This window comes from Lingula anatina, chromosome 1 (genome assembly GCF_051362555.1).
Source record: "Lingula anatina isolate TDL-2025a chromosome 1, LinAna3.0, whole genome shotgun sequence".
Classification (NCBI taxonomy): Eukaryota; Metazoa; Brachiopoda; class Lingulata; order Lingulida; family Lingulidae; genus Lingula; species Lingula anatina.
The window spans coordinates 50476347-50496560 of record NC_141767.1 but is presented as its reverse complement, the minus strand read 5'-3'; the positions used below and the strand labels follow the sequence as shown (position 1 = coordinate 50496560).

The window sequence follows — 20214 nt, the reverse complement described above, 5'->3', positions numbered from 1 at the left end:
AGAAAACGAACCCCCCTTTTGAAATTGCTGGCTACGGGCCTGAAAAACCGAATGACAGAAGACAAAAGCAGATTTTTTCTTTATTGCGAACTTTTGATACGACTTAAGGTTTGTAGGAAACACATTTGACAAGTTTAAGGTCCTATACACACACGTGCATACACACATATGTACAATGCCGCAAGTTGAATATAGGTCCTACCCTTGAAACGAACCACTGGGTGCTGTGTAATCTAAAATGAAATCAGCTACATGTAGATGGCGCCACATTCAAAACCAACCGTTTCATCCCTTCGACCTGGTGATCACAAAATTTTGGTAACTTTCAGTTCGGCCGCGCTTTGCATTTAGAACCTTTTTGCGTTTACACCAACCCAGCAATTGAAACCTAAATTCCGTTTACACAGGGCTTAAGACTGCTAAAACGATATTTTTGGTCTATTCTCGCCTTTGGTCGCAGGAATCTTATCTCGTGACACCTGACGGACACGACAAAGGTGTTATTCTTTAGATCTGTTGTTTGCTGTGCACTTACAATGGAAGATAACAACGCAAAGCGAGTTTACGAAAGCTACTCGGACGTGATAGGAGATGAATACCATGTATACAAAGGCATTCCCTTCCCGGGACATCATGTGCCTGCTGAAAGGTTGGAAAGAGTTCCAAACTTCGAAGTTAGAGCTGATGATATTCTGGTTTGTGGGTACATGAAATCAGGTAGGTGCGGCTGTCTCCTGCATTCATGTTTTTTTTAGTTCTTTTGATCTAGACTACGTCATTTCAGTTAAAAATGGTATCTTGGACCACCAGTCTTTTCAGGTACTTAAATATTTATGTCATGTATAGATACATGTATGTATTATGTACCTACTTTTTAATTGATTATTTCATTTTTATCTATCATCATTCGTTATATTTTGTCTTTGGTAATAACATCTATTGTTATTTATGTGAACTACTGAAACACTTTGGCCATGTTTGAGATTCCTTGAGACTTTTGTTCCGAGTATGGTTCCTCGCGCAGAGATTGCACTTGACCGTATAATCAGCCTCTAGCATACCTATCTAAGTAGGGTAGGGTAAAAAAGAACTTTTTTGGAAAGTTCTGGAGGAACAAGTGTTTTTGTAGGCAAAATGGACCAAAAAGTCCGTTTCTGGTGAAAAATTTGAGCTACAAGTACATGGATTATTTAGGTTGGTAAATCCACCATTTTTGGAAAGGCAGACAAACCGTGTGTGCCTATATATAGAACATGTACATGTACTCGTGTTAAATAGGGTTGGATGAATTTCAAATGTTTTGATTAACGGGTGTGACAGAAATTGATGCCAAACACATATTTGACAATTGTGCCTTTTTTTCACAACAATCCTATAGATTGGTAAATACCGACCTAAAAAGTTGTAGAAATAAATAGTTGTCATATTTGTGTTCAGCATCAAAGTTCGCTTGGAAAAAGCACCTGTTATAGAATTTTCGTGATTTACCCTACCCTAAATTAAGTCTTTTACATTTCCTATAGTGTTAGAAACTCTAGCACTGAAGAAGAGGAGTAGAACGATTATGGGGGTACTTTAGGCTGAATATTCGGTCTACCTATTCTCGTGGCTTTTCTTCAATAACATCACCTTATCATTGTACCATAAGTATAGGCTCCTCCACGCACTCGATGATTTTTTTCGTGCAGGTAATCACTGGCTGAAGGAAATCGCATCACTCATAGTTCATGGTCACGACTCGGACAGAGTGAAAGAGAACATATTCATGAGAGCCCCATTCTTGGAGGTGTCTCCAAAAGGTAATGTCTGTTAAATAAAATAAGCATATATATTAGGATCTCATATCCGTGAATCTGAGATCTGATAAAAACAACTATAGACTTTTACTTTCGGCCAGTAGGTTGTTTTGCAAATATCAGAAAAGCGATATCAACCTCGACTGTCCCTCGGTTGATTTCACTTTTCTGAGGTCTGCAAAACAACGTGTTGAACAACGTGTTGATTTCGGCTCAATGAGAGCGGGAGATATGGTAGAAATCAAAGATTATATGAGTGTACGTGCCGTTTGATATACCACGTGCTCTCTCACTCTCTCTCTCACTCTCTTTTCATTTGGTAAATAGGGCGAAGTTGGCGCTGGACATAAAAAAAGATACCATCTAAAATGCACTAAATATCCTTTTCACGAAGCATTTAGCCAATGATTTGCCTATAGGCATAAACGTAGTATAAATATAGATTACGAGGAAGGCTAGTTGAAAATCAACCTGCGGTTGCTACTTTTAATAGCATTCCCAATGCAGCGGCATACAGGGTTACTACTTAATATGGAATGTTATTTTTTGGCAAGAAAATTTTCTACAAAATATTTATTTTCTCTCCAACTACTTTAAATCCAAAACTGAGGTGTCACTCCATGTGTAGACAGGTGTGTTACCTAATTACCACACAATTTTCGAAGCAATTGATGCATGCAGTTGCATGTTCTGTGGTCAGAAATGTGAGGGGTGGTCTTTTCGGCAATTTCTGCCCTTGTATAAAAACGCATGGGTTCGGTCAATCTTTGGAGTGTGTTTAGAGAAGCAACAAAGGGATCGCTCTGAAACTTGACAGGTACCTTAGTGAAGATATGGTTCGACAGCTAAGCAACGCAGCTTACTATGGGATTCTTGCTCTCTTTTTGGAGCATTTCATACCGGTAACCAGAACCAGTTGGTATTTTTAGGAGGCAACCTCAACCAGGGTTCCTACAGAGACATTCTACAGCAAACAATGCTTCGATTTGTAAGAGTCATCTTCAGGAACAACTTTGTGTATCAAGACGACTGCGCAATCACACATCGGGACCGCAGAATCACTGTTTTTCTTCGAAACCAATGGGTTCAGCAACTGCCCTGGCCTGCAAACTCCCCAGATATGAACCCAATTGAAAATCTGTGGGCGAAAGTAACTCACAGAATTAATAGCTATGGTCATCGGCCGGTAAATGGTGATGAACTACGACAGGCAAATATCACTGCGTGGAATGATATCCCCATCCAAACTCCAAAAAACTTGTCACAGGGTATGCCATGTAGGATGAGGGCGCTGCAAGCGGCTGCTGGAGGTGATACCCGCTATTGATGACTTTTCATGATTTACTGCAATGTGTTCTTTGACTGTGTAATATATCACTGTCCGGAGGCTATCATTTTCTTTAATATCTTAGCTTAAAATAATACTGACATCAAACTGTTGATATGGTTTTCTGGGGGTGTTCTTTTCTTTTGAATGACATCTTATGTCAGATTTGATATTATTGACCAAAATATCTCACAATAGAAGACTGGATATTTTTATCACTCAATGACATACTTTTTTTGATGAATTAAGCCAAAAGATTTATAATCAGCACTCAAAAATAACAATGATAAAAAATATTCTATATTAAGTAGTAACCCTGTATGACGCAATGATACCTCTTTTATGTGATTTTCCCACAAAAATTGAATTTTCATAGAAAAAAAGGAATTCTTTCCTAAGCACAAAGCATTGCTCGATCCATCCCTGAACTTGGATTCGATGTTTAATGCCATTTCTGGTAAACAAAATTCTTTAGTAAAAAATTCTTTACTCAAAAATTTCTCGTTAGTCACTTAGACTGCCATGTATATTTTTAGAATGAAATATCGACATAAGGTGCTTTTGCTTGAAGATTTTTTGTTTTGTTTTGCTTTTTTGGTCTAAATTGGAAAAGATAAGTACCTTTGCAGGATATGAATTTGGGACATTTTCAAACGCGGAAAGTAAACACTGAAAGGAATTTCCATAAGTGTATTTCTTAATTGTAATTTTCTTTGTTCAAAATATCAAGTCATGGGTGATTCGCTGACAAACTTGACCAACCTACCAAGAAACGGACCCAGAATAATGGGTACACATTTGCGAGCCAGCTTATTACCGCACGGGGTGACGAAAGAGCGCAAGGGCAAGGTAATATTATACTGTTTAAAGTAAAAAAATAGCTTCGATACAGCCGCTTTTTAACAGCTTACCACGGGATATGACCAACGAAAGGTAAGGTATGATAACGATGGTCAACGTTAACATTTAATATAGCTATAGAGAGCTGTCCAGACTTTTAGAAATATCTGGCAATTTCGCCTCCGACCCTTCAACTTCCATACAAAATTCACTAATATACATGACTAACAGCGCTTTTGCTTCTCGCAGGTGATATTTCTGATTCGGAATCCGAAGGACATAGCTGTCAGCATGTACCACTTTCACAGAATGAACCGAAACCTGGGCTTGTATGAAGGAACATGGGCGCAGTTCTTTCAGTGGTTTTTGAACGGGGAAGGTAATGCGTGTGCGTTTTTACAATTGGCAGATTTTTGAACAGCTACAGAAACTTGAATAATGCATCAGACTGACCTCTCCCAATCTCGATCTCTGTCTCTTTACCATTTGCATTTACGTAAAACTGCTTTTTGTACATTCAGTTGTATTTGGATCGTGGTTTGACTATGTGCTTGACTGGATTCAGTTCCTGCAGCAGAACAGAGATATTTTGTGCGTGAAATATGAAGACATGGTTCAGGTAAAGAAGGTTTATAACGCTTTAATTAAGGGTAAGCAATTGAATAATATCATGCATTTTCAAAGACAAGGCACTGCGTATGTGATGGTTTCGTAAAATTTAAGAAGTGACGCTTATTTTAATCATTTCTGTACTTCAGTCTAGCGTTAGTGTAACGTTTTCCAGTACTGATGTGTGCATCCATCATAATTGACGTGATTACTTACTTCAAAATGGCCCACGTGTAAATCTCAACCATCCAACCCTACACTGTTCTTCACATTTTTATTTCAAAAACTTTTTTCCGATTGAACGTTAGTCCTATCCCTTTGAAAATGCTTTCATTGTCATTTTTGTAATTTCTTCATATCAATAAGAAATAATCAATAATCACAGACAAAGACATAAATGATAAGCTAAGATATTACTATCACATTATTGATTATTTCTTATTTAACATTAGAAGTGATGAAGAAAATGCGTTTGAATACATAAAAAGGTAGTGAAAATACCATCTGTTCATTTCGTGATAAATATCTAATTCAATTTTCGTTCTAATGGAGTATTTCACGGTAATAAACCATCACTTTTAGCACTGGGTGTCTAGGTGAAGATCTAACTGAATTCTAGATTATTGCTATTAAAATTTCGTAACTCAGTGGGTATATTAATTGTCTGCTCCAGGCGAAGTTGGAGACTGGAAGAACTACTTTACAGTGCACCAGAACGAACTGTTTGACAAGGCCTATCAGATGAATATGGAAGGCGCCGAACTTTATTTGGGATTAGGCTACCACTGAGAACCTACCTAAAACAAGCAGATGCACTTCTCATCAGTTTGCTGACGAATATAAAAATATTGGTATTAGAAATTCAAAACGTATATACATATAATTCATTTAACGTTATAACATTTAACTAGCAATTATTATGCAACGGGAGAAGGGGTGTGCTCGACACTGGCAGGGTGGACTGACCATTGATTCTTCGTTTCCATAAATGCTGAAGCCTTGCTTTGTAAAACTAGACGTTGAGGACCGAATATGGTCTACCTCTGGTTCCCTTTCAAAGATACACCTGCAAGGCCTTTAAGAGAAAACACCAAAGTTATAATATCAAAGGGCAAGAACGTTTTAAGATTTACTTTAAAAAATCATTGTCTTTTAATCTCATTAGTCCCTTTCATTAGAAATGATTAAGGTTTTTAATCTCTTATATAACTCTACTCACCATTAAAGTACAAATAATATCTTTTGATATTGTACGACTTCAAACTTTGGGTTGCGATTTTATATTTTATTATTATAATAATGATAATAATAATTATTATTATTATTATTATTATTATTATTATTATTATTTCGGTTGACATCAGATTATGTGCGATATCTCAACAGATATCCCATGAAAAAGAGTCTTATCTCTTCATCTCAACCTTTAGTACATTTCTTAGAATGCTTCCCATGCTAGAAATTATAAAAACACACTCTGTTGAGATAAAGAGTGCAGAAACCTTAGCCTGGGGCTTGCATGTCAGTGTCACTACTTCTACAGATCGTGCTTACAATTTCAGTGTTCGCGTGTATTCAAACTCGGTTGTATGCCCCAGCACTTGTCAAAAGTTGATGACCTAGGTCAGCAGGCCTACATTCGTAATTCATATTGAACCTTTGGTGCATTAATGAGGGAAGTGCGGTATACTAGAATGGTCGTGGTACATGAACGCGTCTACCTTAATTACAATATAGAAATATGGCTCATCTTCTATACTTACGATATTAAAATATGGCCTAGGGTCACATGATATGGCTACGGTCACGCGACATCACTAGGGGTTACCCAATTACAGGCCCGCGGAAAATATGTGTACTCTTCTCCAACGCGATAAATATCTGTGACATGTGATATATATAGTAAAATTTAACCTGTGGCCCTGGTAGAGGGTAACAAAGTGCACCGCCTCGTCCCTTACAGAGTCTTTTTTATTTTTTTCGCTTTTTATGCTTGTTTGCTGGAAGCTATTGTACATGAAAACACATAGTTTGGCGATGGCGAATTTCATTTTAGGGAATGCCACCCTTTTGCTCTTCAACATAATTATTATCTACAATCTCAACTCCTTTATATTCATTATCGTAATTTTAAGTTTTTTCAGATTCGATATTGACAATTTTCGTATCAACTCCTGTATTTGGTTTCATTTGTTCGTGCAAAATTGTGCTTTAGTGAGCCTTTGAGCATTTATTTCACATGAGTAGTATTTCTGAATCTTTTTAAGGCACATTGTAGATACCCAGGAGCACCAAATTAAGAGCAAGTAACGTGGCCGGAGACCCCGGGTGGCAGAGCTCTTATGCCTGCGTTGATGATATCATCTATTAAAACGTTTATTACTTTCTTTATTATCTCCTTGTATTGGCCAGTCTGTGCAAAGTAGTGGTGACAAGGGAGAAAACTAGAGGCAGGTCGGCAGTTTACAATATCTATTATGGAGAGCCAAATAAGATGTTTAATATAAAATGTATATATATACAACACAAAATACATACAAAAGTATAGAGGAAAATAATTTACTTCAAATGAAAAGTGTAAATATAACGCAAATTAAACATTTAATGGTAGACGTTTGTTGGTGGACGCCCCACAAAGGAAAGAAAGGAGAGTCAAGGGAAAGCGAGGGAGAATATTTGTACTAGTATACATAGTGTAATAGGCGATGAGTATGATGACAGGAGGGAAAAGCGCGAAAGAGACCAAAAGGTTCCATGACAGAAATGTTGCCAGCCTCATACCTTGTTGATAGTGGTGATAAAGTGATAAAATGTGTTAGTATAAAACGTAATGGGCTCAAATCGATAAATGAAATACGATAAACAACAATAATGTTTCGCGAGATGATCCAAAATGTCCAATAAGAAACGATCACATTGTTAGCTTGTATAGTAAAGAAGAAAGTCACTTAGGCGAGAGAAATGTGTCGCAGTTCAAATAATCCCAAAGTTTTGTTCATATGTCCATTGGATGGTGATTTTTAGTCAGAAAGAGGTACATTATAGTTCAATTGTGGCGATCGCTGTTTGCTGAGGCTCAACTGTCACACTGAGACAGGTAATCGCTATCGCATTGTCACGGAAGCTCTTGATCCGAAACAAAATATATGCTGGGTCTTCCTTATTAACTCTCAGTTTTTCTCTTCTGTGTGTGAAATTATCACCCTTTGATGACGCCATTTTCAGAGGACGCTATTTTAAAAAGTTTCAAAATCAAGCAGAGAATGCAAGCATTCTACATGCTCACAATGTTGCTCTGTAAAAATAAGATTCTGAGAAATGAAAAACAGACGTGGAAGCCATAAAATCTGGTGAATTCTCCCGCTTCATGTACATATACTGTATATGTACTTTTCCTTGAAATATATGTGAAAGACAAAAAGTATCGGAAGTTTATTCAACACAGTTTCACCGCTGATGTGGCTCTTCTTCGGTTTATCAGTCTTTTCTATTAGTGACTAACCACGATCACTTAATAAAATTATCTGTTAAATTATTCAAATGCAAGTTTGAGATGCTATCTGGCATATCAACCTGAAACAAAATCAAAATCATACACAGATTTTTTCCATATACATCTCTAATTTTTATGTCGCCTTTCAACGGAATTTTGAAAGGATAGTCAGTCTAAAAAGTACGAATAAAAGAAAGGAAAATGGTGCCCTAAAACATATTCTGTAAAACTTTTGAGTTCCCATTTTTGTGAATAATTAGACACACTGCATTGCATAATATAACGTGGCTCTACAAGGTTTTTTATTATTACGAAACGTTACTTTTACATCAGAATTAAAGTTATCATACCAAACTCTTCACTTTTTATTCTGTCAATTAATAGTTAATATTAAAAAATGGAGTATACACTCAAAGTTCTTGTTTAGCTGCTATCATGACAACATAGACTTTTCCCCTCATCCTCGTTTAAATGCAATATCTTGCACATGCGTATGTTTAACACACTTCATGTTACATTATCCTTTTAAATAGCTTGCCTTTATAATTCTTCGTCCTTTTCAAAACATATTAATCTATACTGGTGATATCCTTCTTCGACATAGGCATGCACACTAGAACTACAATTGAAGAAACAATGATGATAGCAAGGGACAGCAAGAAGAAGAAACGATCCACAATGCTCGCTGCAGCGCGCCACTCTGCCCGTTGCGACTCTATTTCCTCCTCCTCCATTCTCTTCTCAGTCACGCAGCGTAGGTGATCAACTACCTCCTCAAGTAATCGGTTTGAGTACGATTTCTCTAAGTCCTTATTCGCTTCTCCGTTATGATTTGTGGTGATACATCGACAAGGAGACATGTCCCCTGTGAACGATCCTCGCCCCCGTTTGCTAAGGCGCATTCCGACGTGATCAGAGCGCGTTAATCGCGTCAACTGTTCGTCGTTGTTGACGCTGTTTTCCTCGGGATGGTGCTTCTTCTCGTAGTCGGGAACTGCACTCCTCATGCACAACATGCGGGCCAGGCAGTTGAAGAGGATCACTCGCAACCATTTGGGCACTGGTGTTACAGTGGTGCGGTGATGGAGATTCAGGACCAAGACCGTCCAGAAGATGCACACTGTGGTCATTGCCATGAAGATTGTTAAATAAATACCTAGGGAGATAAAGAATCATGGTGCAAGTATTTTATAGTTATCATTCGAAGAGTGCCGGTGTAACGAAACTGAGGGTCCGTGTAACAGGAAGTCCGCACTCCATTTAGTTAAAAAGGTTAAGGGTAGCCTGTACAAATGAATGGGAAGCGGACTTCTCTGTCAATGGGGGACTCTCTGTCACGTTACACCGGTTTGTTAAGAAAAAATTTAAGTTCTCAACACTGAAATAAAGGAGCAGATTCCCAGAAGGTGAGCTGTGGTTTCAGTAAAAGCTCCTTATGGAAAAAAGGTCTTTATGTACCAAATGAATAAATGCATAATTTTCTTTTGAATTTCAGCAGTTTTTTCCCTTTATCACCAAGATATATGCCCTTTCCAGAACAGTTGAGAAAATGACGATATGTACATCCGTTTTTGTGCTCTTAATTTTTAATCTCACACACGTGACACAAGTGAAATTCGCCAGTCTCCACCTTCATTACGAGAATGAATTAAAATAAGAAACTTAAAACTAAAAAAAAAAGCTCATAGATCGTAATTTGTAATTTTGCTCAATGAGGAAAAAGTGTTGAAATTTCCAGTTTTTTTTTTAATAGAGTCTAGCGCTCATTGTGTGCTTTAAAGAGTTAACTTGCACATTCCTCATGCCATCTATTCGGTGTTTATTTGAAAAATAAAGCTACGTACACTTGGATGCGAAACGATTCTTTCAACAATTGGTGAGTCACCACTTAGTGCTTGTATTGCTGCTTTCCATAATCCCCCAAACCCCAATTCTAAATTTGTTGGAACTGTATGGTTAAATATGATTATGTCTTTCTAGATATTGACTGTAAGGGTAATCTTGACGCTCTGTATTTACCCTTACAGATATTTGTCAAATTTCACATCATGGGACTGGACATATAATTAGATCATGTAAGAAGCAAGACTACGGGGATCAATGGTAGAAAAGGCGGTTTTGAAAATTTGAAAAAGGCAATTACAAATAGATTTGTTGAGCGGATTTTCAAAATCTGTTCATATATTCATTTGTTTACTATAATAAGTTTTTGTAAATGCTGCTGTGTTTTAACTGCCTTTACAAAGTGAAACTTGACTCAACTGCAAGTCAAATAAATACTTTTGAAACCGAATAGGGCTGAAGTTTAAATTAAATAAGATCATTGTAAGGGCGGGCGTCTTTAAAGATCTGAAACTTACAGCAATACCTAGACTGCCAAACAGAAGTTTGCAATTGGGTGCTGAACCGCACTTGACTCAACCTGAAGATGCCCTTAACCTTGTAGCACCCAACATATTTACTCTGTTACTCAAATTCAAAAGAATTCTGTATCAAATCAACTTACTGATTACTGGTACGGACTCGGATATCCTAGGCATGCTTTCTGCAATCAACAACAAGAAGACTGAGAATGACAGGAGCACAGTAATGCCCAGTGCAATCTTCTCACCGTCATCTGGGGGTAAACAAAACACTACCGCCACCAGTATAGACAGCATAAGGCAGGGGGTCACTATGTTTGTCAGGTGATACAGGAACTTGCGTCTCATATAGATGGTAAAATACACGGCGGGGTATGGCACCTCTGGGCAGCAGTAGAAAAAGACATCCTCTCTCGTGGCCTTGGTCTTCACTATGTCCCACTCTCCATTAAGTTTGTAGTTATCGAGGGGAATGACGGATACAGAATTGGTTAGGTTGACTTGTAATCCTGTGTATGCCCAGTTTGTGAAATGCAACATGCACTTCTGGTCGTCAAAGGGGAAATAAGTGATGTCTAATTCACAGTTTGTGAAGAATTTACCTCCCGGTATCCATAAAATGTTCCCCGTGTTCCAAATAGATATTCGGAATTTGCTGTCTTGGAATGAGGAATGGTAGATTTCGGAAGCACTGTAAGAAAACGCAAGGATATATTTTCACAGGGACTGAAACATGTTTTATGAGTATTTTTGATACCAGAGGGTGCAGAGGCAACTTTCATGCTAATTTTGCGACAATAAAAATAGAGGAGAGTCGAGTGAAGTTTAATTTAACAATCAAAATAACAATTCATAATGGACATGGGGATGAATCAGTCTCTTGTCTTGTGCCTAACCCATTGCCACCATGGAAAAGTGATGACAGATAGAATGGAATAAGTTATTTAGTACCTGTTTTGAAGGGCTATATCTGGTAGCCATAGCAACTGTGAGGACACCACGACGGATGTCAGGTTCCCATAATCCTCCGGAGACCAAGTTAATCTCTCATCTTGCCATTCCTAAATACATATAAATATATAATTTTAAAAAAATTACCAGCAAAGTTATTTTAATATATATATTTTTTAATCCAATTATTAAATGGTAGCTATCTTTGTTTATATATTTCTATAGATTTAGTCTAACGATATATATAATTCTATTTAGTCTAATCCCATTGAGAGTATTTAAACTTAAACCTATACCACCAAATGTGTAAGATTAATTTGTTTTTATGAAGTTGAATGAAGCAAAGTGTAGTAAAACACAAAGGAAATCAAAGAAATATACCAAATCAGACATAAAAGTAATGACAATCCATCTGAAAGGCAATTGGTGTTATGTTTGGCACTTCTATGCAGGAGAAATATTCTATGTCATCATGAAATAATTTGTTTTCTCAATTAAATTAGAAGCTCACGTTGGGACCTTTGACATATTCATTAAGGATAAAAGTATCAAATAGGTTGAACCTAAGTAGAAAAAGGCATTGTTCATAATGTCAAGCAAGCAAGTATGAGACTTTTGGAAGCTCACAATTAAGAAAGAATATTTTTTTAAAAAGTATATATAAAGGGTCCCTTCCCCTTACAGAACTGAATACGCCTTTGCCAAAATTATTCCCGTAGGCCTACAACCTACAATCCCTCAAAACAATAACGTTACCAATGATTTATTCGAAAAGCAGCTGTGAAAGTCTAAGTAATTGCATTTATTAAATCTGTCCCCTCTAGTACATGTAGGAAACCCCCTGTTTAAGATTAAACTCTTACTTTTTAACAAAATCGCCCGAAGAAATTTTCTTCTCTATGGATTTACAAAATGAATGATTTATCAATAGCTGATCAATAAAAGGTACTTCACTGAGCTGAAGTGCATCCCAAGGTTCTTTTTTACCAATACTATATTCTCACTGGAGACCACCAACGGGAATACACTTTACAAACGTGGTCAACCATTTTAACTACAGAGATGACACTGTACATCTGTGAGCCCAAAGTAGGCCTGCTGTTCGAATTAATTTGCGTGTCCTACGGCTTTAATGTAACATCTAATGGGACTGACTCAGACTTTAACTGAATTGAAGATTATTAAACTTGCGAATTAAAATATATTCAATTTCATACAAATCTGATTTAAGGCCATTATGCTACTGTTAAATTATTATTGTTATGTATTCGGGAGTTTCGTATGCGAGAGAAAATTAGACATACCACTTCCATCCAGCCCGATGTGGCTAAAATCTGTATTTTTTCGTCCTAATCACACAGGTTGTAAGATAAAAAACAAAACAAACACAATCACTGCACAAAATTTCCGACACTGTACACTGAATGCTTAAACGCATGCACATTTTCATGAGTGAATACTTAAAACATCAAAATGTGAAAAAAGAAACTACACAAGTAAACATACAAAAAACTATGCTATCACAAGTACATTCCAACCACCGAAGCAATTATGTTCGAAGAATATGTGAAAACTATGTAAAATGAATGTTGAATGCCTTTCAACAAATTGAACTATGTCAGATATTATTTTATGCAAATTTAATGCAATTGGCCGCAGAATGGATAACGTTCACACATTCTTCGTCCTTATCAAACCGGTGGAATTAATGTTCTCACAAAACAAACACATAAAAATGAATGTAAATGTACAACAAATACCACTCTTGTATGAACCGCCATATTAACATATCTCGTATTTATTTGTTTGCTTATGAACTTTTAATTATTCCCTTTTTTAGAATAATAACTGTTTTAGTAGGTAATATATCATCCAGATAATCAGAGTGTTCTTGGTTTTAAAATTCTAAAGTGTTTAATTCCTAAAAGGAAAAGAGCGTTTGAAAAAATGAATATCTGCATCGTTTATGTCTCATTCATTCATTGTGTCGTCTCAAGAGTGGTATTTGTCCATTGGTTTAGACAAAGAGAGACAAGCTTTCATTCATCTACGGACTAACGTACCACCTCCATCCAGCCCGAGGTCGCAAGCACCTGGCTCTTCTCATTCTACAGACCAAATGGAAGTCAAAGCATGTAATGTTCTAATAAAGATCACCAACGGAGGCTTAATGCCTTCTGCTGAGACGCAGATATATACATGTTAACACATATATGTCGTATTTGTGCAGCGTTACTGAAATTATAATGTTTTTTTTCCTAAGTAGGCCTATTAGTTTCATAACATATGAATTTTACAACTAATGATCAAATTGACGAATGCAAGATGGATAATGACCGACGTCAACTAAATTTGAAATACATTTTGCCAAACATCACAACTAAAATGCCAAGCTTTATTTAGTACGATAGCAGAACGCATTAAGCTCAACAAGTGATCAAACATAAAACCATGGAGTTATACATAAAAGGTTAGAAACGCACCCAAATTTACGAAGTGTGCTGGAACAAAAACAGTACATGAAACTGCAAAAAAAAAAAAAAAAAAATGAATGCTGACATAAATTCACCTTATAAGCCAAAATAAAAACATAAGAAAATATCACTCCGAAACAAAAATTAACAAATAAACTGATTTATATTATCAATTACAGCTGCCCATCTATCATCTAGATCACATTTTATTCATGACCATTATGAAAATAATATAACATTTGAGCAATTCCATGTATTTGAATTTGAATTTAGCAACTGGATGCACAAAAAATATAGAATTGGAAACAACAAGTGACATTGATATGCATTTTCAACATTTCAATTACACTTTAAATTTTTTTCTAATAACAACCTATTAATCAAAGGCGCAATCTCTTCACCACTCTAGTCAAAATAATAAACAGCACAATTATGAATTTGTGCCAAAGTAATAGTCACTTACCAGACTGTTCAACTGCATTAAAACAAATTTGACCTTGACTTCTACTCTTTCCGATGAATTCAGCTTTGGTCTGGATCTACTGTCGTAATCCTCAAACATATCCTTGATTAGCTTCTCTTCCTGACTTACTCTGTTTGGTACACCTACATTTGAAAACATCGCTTCTTTGTTTTAATAAAACATTAAAACCCATCGAGCATTATTCTAAAATCAAATTAGCAGCGACATACTACTTGGTTAGAAAAAATTCTGTCCTAAGTTTCAAATGATCTAAAATAATTTTCATCCATTTACGCAAAAACGTTTCTCAAACCAAATGTTTCTCGCATAGTACCTTACCTTAAAAATTTAACGTAACTTTTTCTGAAAGGTATGTACTATACCACGAATTTATCATTTTCTCCAGGCGAACCTGCTCCTCAGAATTATAATTATAAAGGAAGATTTTGATGGCTATTTGGATTGGTAATTCTAAATAGACGTGAGAGAAGCTAAAGTTTGAATAGAAAGGGCAATACTAAAAAGATTCAGAAAACATGCAGCATGGGCAAAAGAGAAAGATCCAAGAATATGTTGAAATAAATAGGCAAGATAATACTCATGCTCTGATAAAACTTTTTTTATTCTTAGGGATTGGATAGAAGCACACGCACACGCAGACACAGTTATATATCATAGGAACCAGCACGCCATTTTGAGTACAAGTGAATATTATATAAATGAGCGCCACACAACGCTGTACGTTCATGCAACTCAAACTCATGGAAAAGCCCTGATACTGTTATTTCAACTCTACTTGAGGAATATGACAGATGAAAATGGTCTTATAATATTTCCACAGTATCTCACATAACTATGACGCAATGTTTTCTCCTAGCATGCTTTTGAACTCACATTCGTCTGGTACCATCTTATAATGCTTGGTATCCTCGTCTAGCTCTACAGTTACTAAATAATCTGAAACATGGCCATAATTTAGAGTAAAGGTAAAAAATATCGTCCTCTCGCATTTCACGCTTTATGAAAAAAGAACTGCTTTAAATGTAGGTTGTTACAAAAGTGATGCAAAAACGGCCTGTGACACTTAGTAAGTGTTTTGATGGCATTAACTTAATTCCAAAAGTTCTAGTGGCACGGTTGAAAATAAACCAATTCAGCCGCTGCCACCAGCCTCGATACCCGAAGGTTAACATCATGGAGCGAGGCCTGGAAAGAGGTGAGCTTCTCCATGTTGGCATGGATGTAAGATGTTAGGCTACACTTGAATTTCTTCGCTTCGTGTAGTTCCATTTTCTGTTTATAAAACTCATTGGCACAAATTGACATAATGTAAGACATCTGCTGTCCATTTCGAATTATCGTTATTCTGTGGGTTTATTCCCACAGAAACACCAACTCATTAGAAAGTGATGCCTCATTAAATCTGCCTATATTTATTTAGCTGTATCATCGAAAGGTACCCGATAATGAGGCCTTGGGATGTTGTTTACATTGATCGAAATTGACTTTTCGGGGACTCAAATAGCAGCATAAACAACATGGCCTGCTTGTTGTGAAAGATATCCGCATATCCTTTAATATTCGTCTTTCAGTATGGTAATTCAGAGGTAAACAAAAAAGAAGCTTAATATACCATAAACACAGAAATTAACTGACAGAATACAGCTGGCAATCTTTAGTCAATGTTCATTTCACATTTTATTCTACCAAAACATATTAAACAAATCGACGCAAAATCCTGAAAACCGTTTCAGCAGATGTTGCGCATTGTAATTTTTCATTGTATTTGCTATCATTTATTGAAGTAGCACACGCGTACTCTCTCACTCACACACATGTCATTTGACAAAGAGGCACACGTACTTAATCTAATAAATAAGTGTGAATCTTTTGTTCCTCCTACTGAGTGTACGCAATTATTGTTGAAATCACTTTTTTAATGTAATGTAATTATTACTTCAGTTGTGTAAAAACAGATGAAGTACATGTATCCGACAATTGATCGACCGTTAATTGGCTCAACTCTCTATAACAGTATGAAATTTTTTAGCCTGAGAGATAACATGACCTAACTTCAATAATGACATTTTAGTACTTTTAGCCACAATAAGTCTTATAAAAAGACAAGCAGTACTTCTTGTGAGAGGACAATGCAACATGAAGAATCTCAACTACTGGGGTAATGCCCGAAATGTGTTAAAGCTAGAGCTTCTCTTCTAAAAAGTAACTCAGTGCCACAGACGTTGTATTTAACAATACTGGCACAGTCTAGGGCACTGACTAAGTCATCTAGGTTATGGTAATTGATTAATCACAAAACTGCCATTAAAGGAAGAAGTAGTTATGGGTCAGGGACACTATTGGATATGGTTGACATCGCATTAAGGGAGGGAAAACACATACCAGATCTATGGTACAAGACTGCACGCATTAACATGTACAGAAAAAACGTTATGAAGTTATGAATAAACACACCAAAAGCAAAAACAATTTCTTTTCTTTTAAGGTAGATCGAATAATTTGGCATTGCGAATTACAGTTGCCAATGAGAATGTACCTTCGGGTGACTTTAGGCATTCAAACTTTTTTAAAGAAACGAACAAGAAGTAGTCCCACAAGTGACAATCAATAAACATCATACAATGACTTTCGATCAAACTTTTACATACAGCTTATGCCGAAAGAATTTTTGCGTTTCATACATAACATACGAAAGATTAATACAGATATTAGGAAAATTAGTCAATAACGAAATTACCCATGATGTGATCAGTAACCCATGCTTAATACATGTAGTATATAACGCAGGTTCTGATGACAATAATTCATAAACTTTATTTGCAAGCCTGTCAATGTATAATCCTAATTCCAAATATTGTCTTTTAGCCATTAAAAATAATCTGCAAAATATTATTTTTCTTGGTTTTATGCTGCTGTGGGGAGACCTACTTACCTTTTGCGGCAGGTTTCGTTTCCTCGCCAGTCACTGTAACAGTACCAAAAAGGCAACCGAAAAGGCAGTAGACAATCCAGATGTGTAACATTACGGCAACCTTAGCTGGAGACACTTAACCAAGTCAGTTTGCTGAAATCACGTAATTGTCTTTTAAAATAACGTCAAGATCGAAGCCTTCTTACATCTAAATCAACTGAAGAGACTTACATAAAGGCTTCTTAATACAGATGCGATTGAAAACCAGTTTCCTTTTCGCGACAAAAGTGGCTCAGGTGCATTATCATCAGGACACGTCAGATTACCTAATTGATAAAACATTTTGCCACATTAAATGGAATACGGGTTAACTCATCCATGAGACCGCTATCCTTCTTGTTTTATCCTGTCTGCCGTACAAGAGCGGAAAAAGCCTTTGCACTGTTGAAGTGCAGATAAGTAATGTTCACAGATAGACGTCAGCTGACGCTTGGCGTAAACCCGCGCATGCCTCGGATGTAATTAGAACAATGCGTCCACCAACTCAAGTTCATGACAAATTAAGATTCCATTCGTCTTGAATTTGCTCTTCTGAAGTGCAACTTAAAAATCTTCCGCCCTCTGGATGTGTTAAAAAAGACTTTATAAGTGGATTCTCTCCGTGGGAAGGTGAACAACTTTCGTTAATTGAAGTATAGTATGGTGCTTGTAAGTGTATTGACCTGTCTGTTGCTTTTAACATTATGTCAATATGACAAGACACTGGTTCCCCTCAGAAAGCATCACGTCTGTCCTATCATAATGCATTTATATCCGCGGCACCTAAGCCAATTAAGACATTTTCCAGGGTTTGCATAACCGTCTAAATGCCAACTGACACCCAGCTATGGATCCTAATTGAATTAAATATTTCAATCAATTACTTTACTATCGAAATTTATTGGAAAGTGCTTGTAGCACATTTCTCTTTACATCCCAGCCGACGTGACTGCAGTAATCTCGGCAATTGCCGTAATACAACTTTTTATTATTCTTATTGCTAAGAAAAAATTATTCATGTTTTATCGACAATTGTTGTGTATTTCATGATCCTTTTTACTACAAGATTTTTATCTAAACTTAAGGAAAGGCTTCCGCATACTTCACTGATCTTTCCTTCAGTGAAAGAGCAAGGGTTGTCGAAAATGCTTCCCTATCAGCATTGCATTGATTTTCAATACTTACCATCTGTATTTTTTCCTGAACAAGAACATAACTGGAGGGAGATCTGCCGAAAGAGATAATCGAAATTATGACTAGGTCGCTCAAAACGCAGGTTCACGGTTGGACGTCAATTGCTTTATTTGTTTATTTTGAGAAGTCGGCACATGGTGTTCTTTTACATCAAACCTCTATCGACCATTGCATGGCAGACTGTTGCGTATGGTATCAAGGTGTTTTATTGGTTTATCGGTCGCACACGATTTCTCACAGTAATAAGGAACACAGGACAGTAGTTAAGTGAACGGTTTACATGTATCATTGCAATTTTTGATTTGAACTTAAAATAGCAGAAATTTTTATCAACATGACAGAGACTTTTCAAATAATATGGTGCTGTCGCTATTATTCAAGTAAAATTAAATCTTTCGGGTAGTGCAAAACCAGCATTCAGAAGATAATCGGCGAGAACAATTTAAAAAAAAACAGTAACAGGCACAAAATTGAAATTGAAAAAATATACTGCTGCACGTCTAGGCGCGGTCGACGCCCTCACGGCCTTCTTGCAAACGTTCACACCTTTAACTGGTCCAATGGAATTATGTAAAATCAATGACAGACAAAGAAACATTTGTAATCCTATAGACCGTGCACCTCTTGTGACCTTTTTTAAAATACTTACACTCAAGAATGGTCTCAAGAATATTCAACATTGTTATCTTACGCCGCCTTTGCCGCCACAGAAAACAGGTACGGAAAACATATTATTATAAAACATTGGCCAAAAAGGTTGTCCCAACTCCAGTATCATGTTCTTTTATTTATAAATGATCATGAAAATTGTTATAAATAGTGTTTGTATTTTTTGTACCACTGATCATGTTAGTTATGGTATCTGGAATGAAAATCGCCATTCATAGCAATTAACTCCTGTGATGTGATCATTTATAAATAAAACCGCATGAAACTGGGGGTGGGACAACCTTTTTGACTAATGTTGTATTACCTTGTTTCAAAATAATATTTTCAATGCTTTGCTGTTTCTTTTCAACAGCAGAATTGGATGTGGGATGTTATCCCCTTCAGCCAAGATATAGAGGTCAATTGATGAATATGCCCTGTATTTGGGAATTCATTCGGTATAAAGGTTACATGGATTGCTTTCATTTTTTGTCGATTTTTCTCGAAAATGTCGCCGAGTCCCTAAGAGTAGTATTGATACGCACCCGCCCCAAGGACTGGTCAATAAAGGGATAGTGGACGCATAATTTCTAGACACTTTTCACTAATTTCAGCATCGCCTTTTTGCATTCGAGGAATACAATGTATCAGAACTCATTTTGCATATCGATTTTTGAATTAATTTTGGTCCAGCCAAAATCCAGTTATTGTTTACCTGATAGGCCTATTGCTATCAATAGTCATACCAACCAAGTGAATATATAGTTGAATTGTATGGAAGTGGACAAAAGAATTTTTGGAGTATATTCCTATATTCTGCAACATCTGGTAAGCAGTCTTGTTTTGTTTTCTGATAGACTCAACAAAACCTGAAATTAAGCAGATTCCCTAGGCAAATACCACTGAAAAATGCTCATGAATTAAATAAAAGAATAATAATGGTCAAGATCTATTTTTACGAACGTAAATATTTTCCACTGTGTGTTTTGACATCAATTAGGCAGGATGCTTTGTGTAGAATGTTTAAAAACATTATTCCACATGTAATGCAGCAGATGCGGGCTTTTCACCTAGAGACAGGACAA

The 20214-nt window shown here is 36.4% G+C and overlaps 2 protein-coding genes across 5 annotated transcripts; one reads left to right on the top strand and one right to left on the bottom strand.

Moving 5' to 3' along the window:
* Positions 1-298: 298 nt before the first annotated feature.
* Positions 299-4991, top strand: LOC106173164 (sulfotransferase 1A2). Its single transcript, XM_087000339.1, has 5 exons — positions 299-717; positions 1689-1799; positions 3854-3972; positions 4213-4342; positions 4485-4991. Exons 1-5 carry the CDS (start codon positions 537-539, stop codon positions 4676-4678), a joined length of 735 nt encoding a protein of 244 aa, XP_086856465.1. The 5' UTR covers positions 299-536; the 3' UTR covers positions 4679-4991.
* A 3354-nt stretch (positions 4992-8345) lies between these two features.
* Positions 8346-18588, bottom strand: LOC106173137 (acetylcholine receptor subunit alpha-type acr-16). Of its 4 annotated transcripts, XM_013554144.2 has the most exons (9): positions 18473-18588; positions 17270-17401; positions 15211-15273; positions 14317-14459; positions 13443-13487; positions 12684-12728; positions 11380-11489; positions 10572-11119; positions 8346-9221 (listed from the first exon to the last, which is right to left on the bottom strand). In XM_013554144.2, exons 2-9 carry the CDS (start codon positions 17358-17360, stop codon positions 8635-8637), a joined length of 1632 nt encoding a protein of 543 aa, XP_013409598.1. In that variant the 5' UTR covers positions 17361-17401; positions 18473-18588; the 3' UTR covers positions 8346-8634. The 4 variants fall into 4 exon arrangements, with proteins under 4 accessions (XP_013409598.1, XP_013409594.1, XP_013409593.1 ...); XM_013554140.3 differs by lacking the exons at positions 12684-12728; positions 18473-18588 and having other exon boundaries at positions 17270-18058; XM_013554139.3 differs by lacking the exons at positions 13443-13487; positions 18473-18588 and having other exon boundaries at positions 17270-18052.
* Between the last annotated feature and the right edge of the window lie 1626 nt (positions 18589-20214).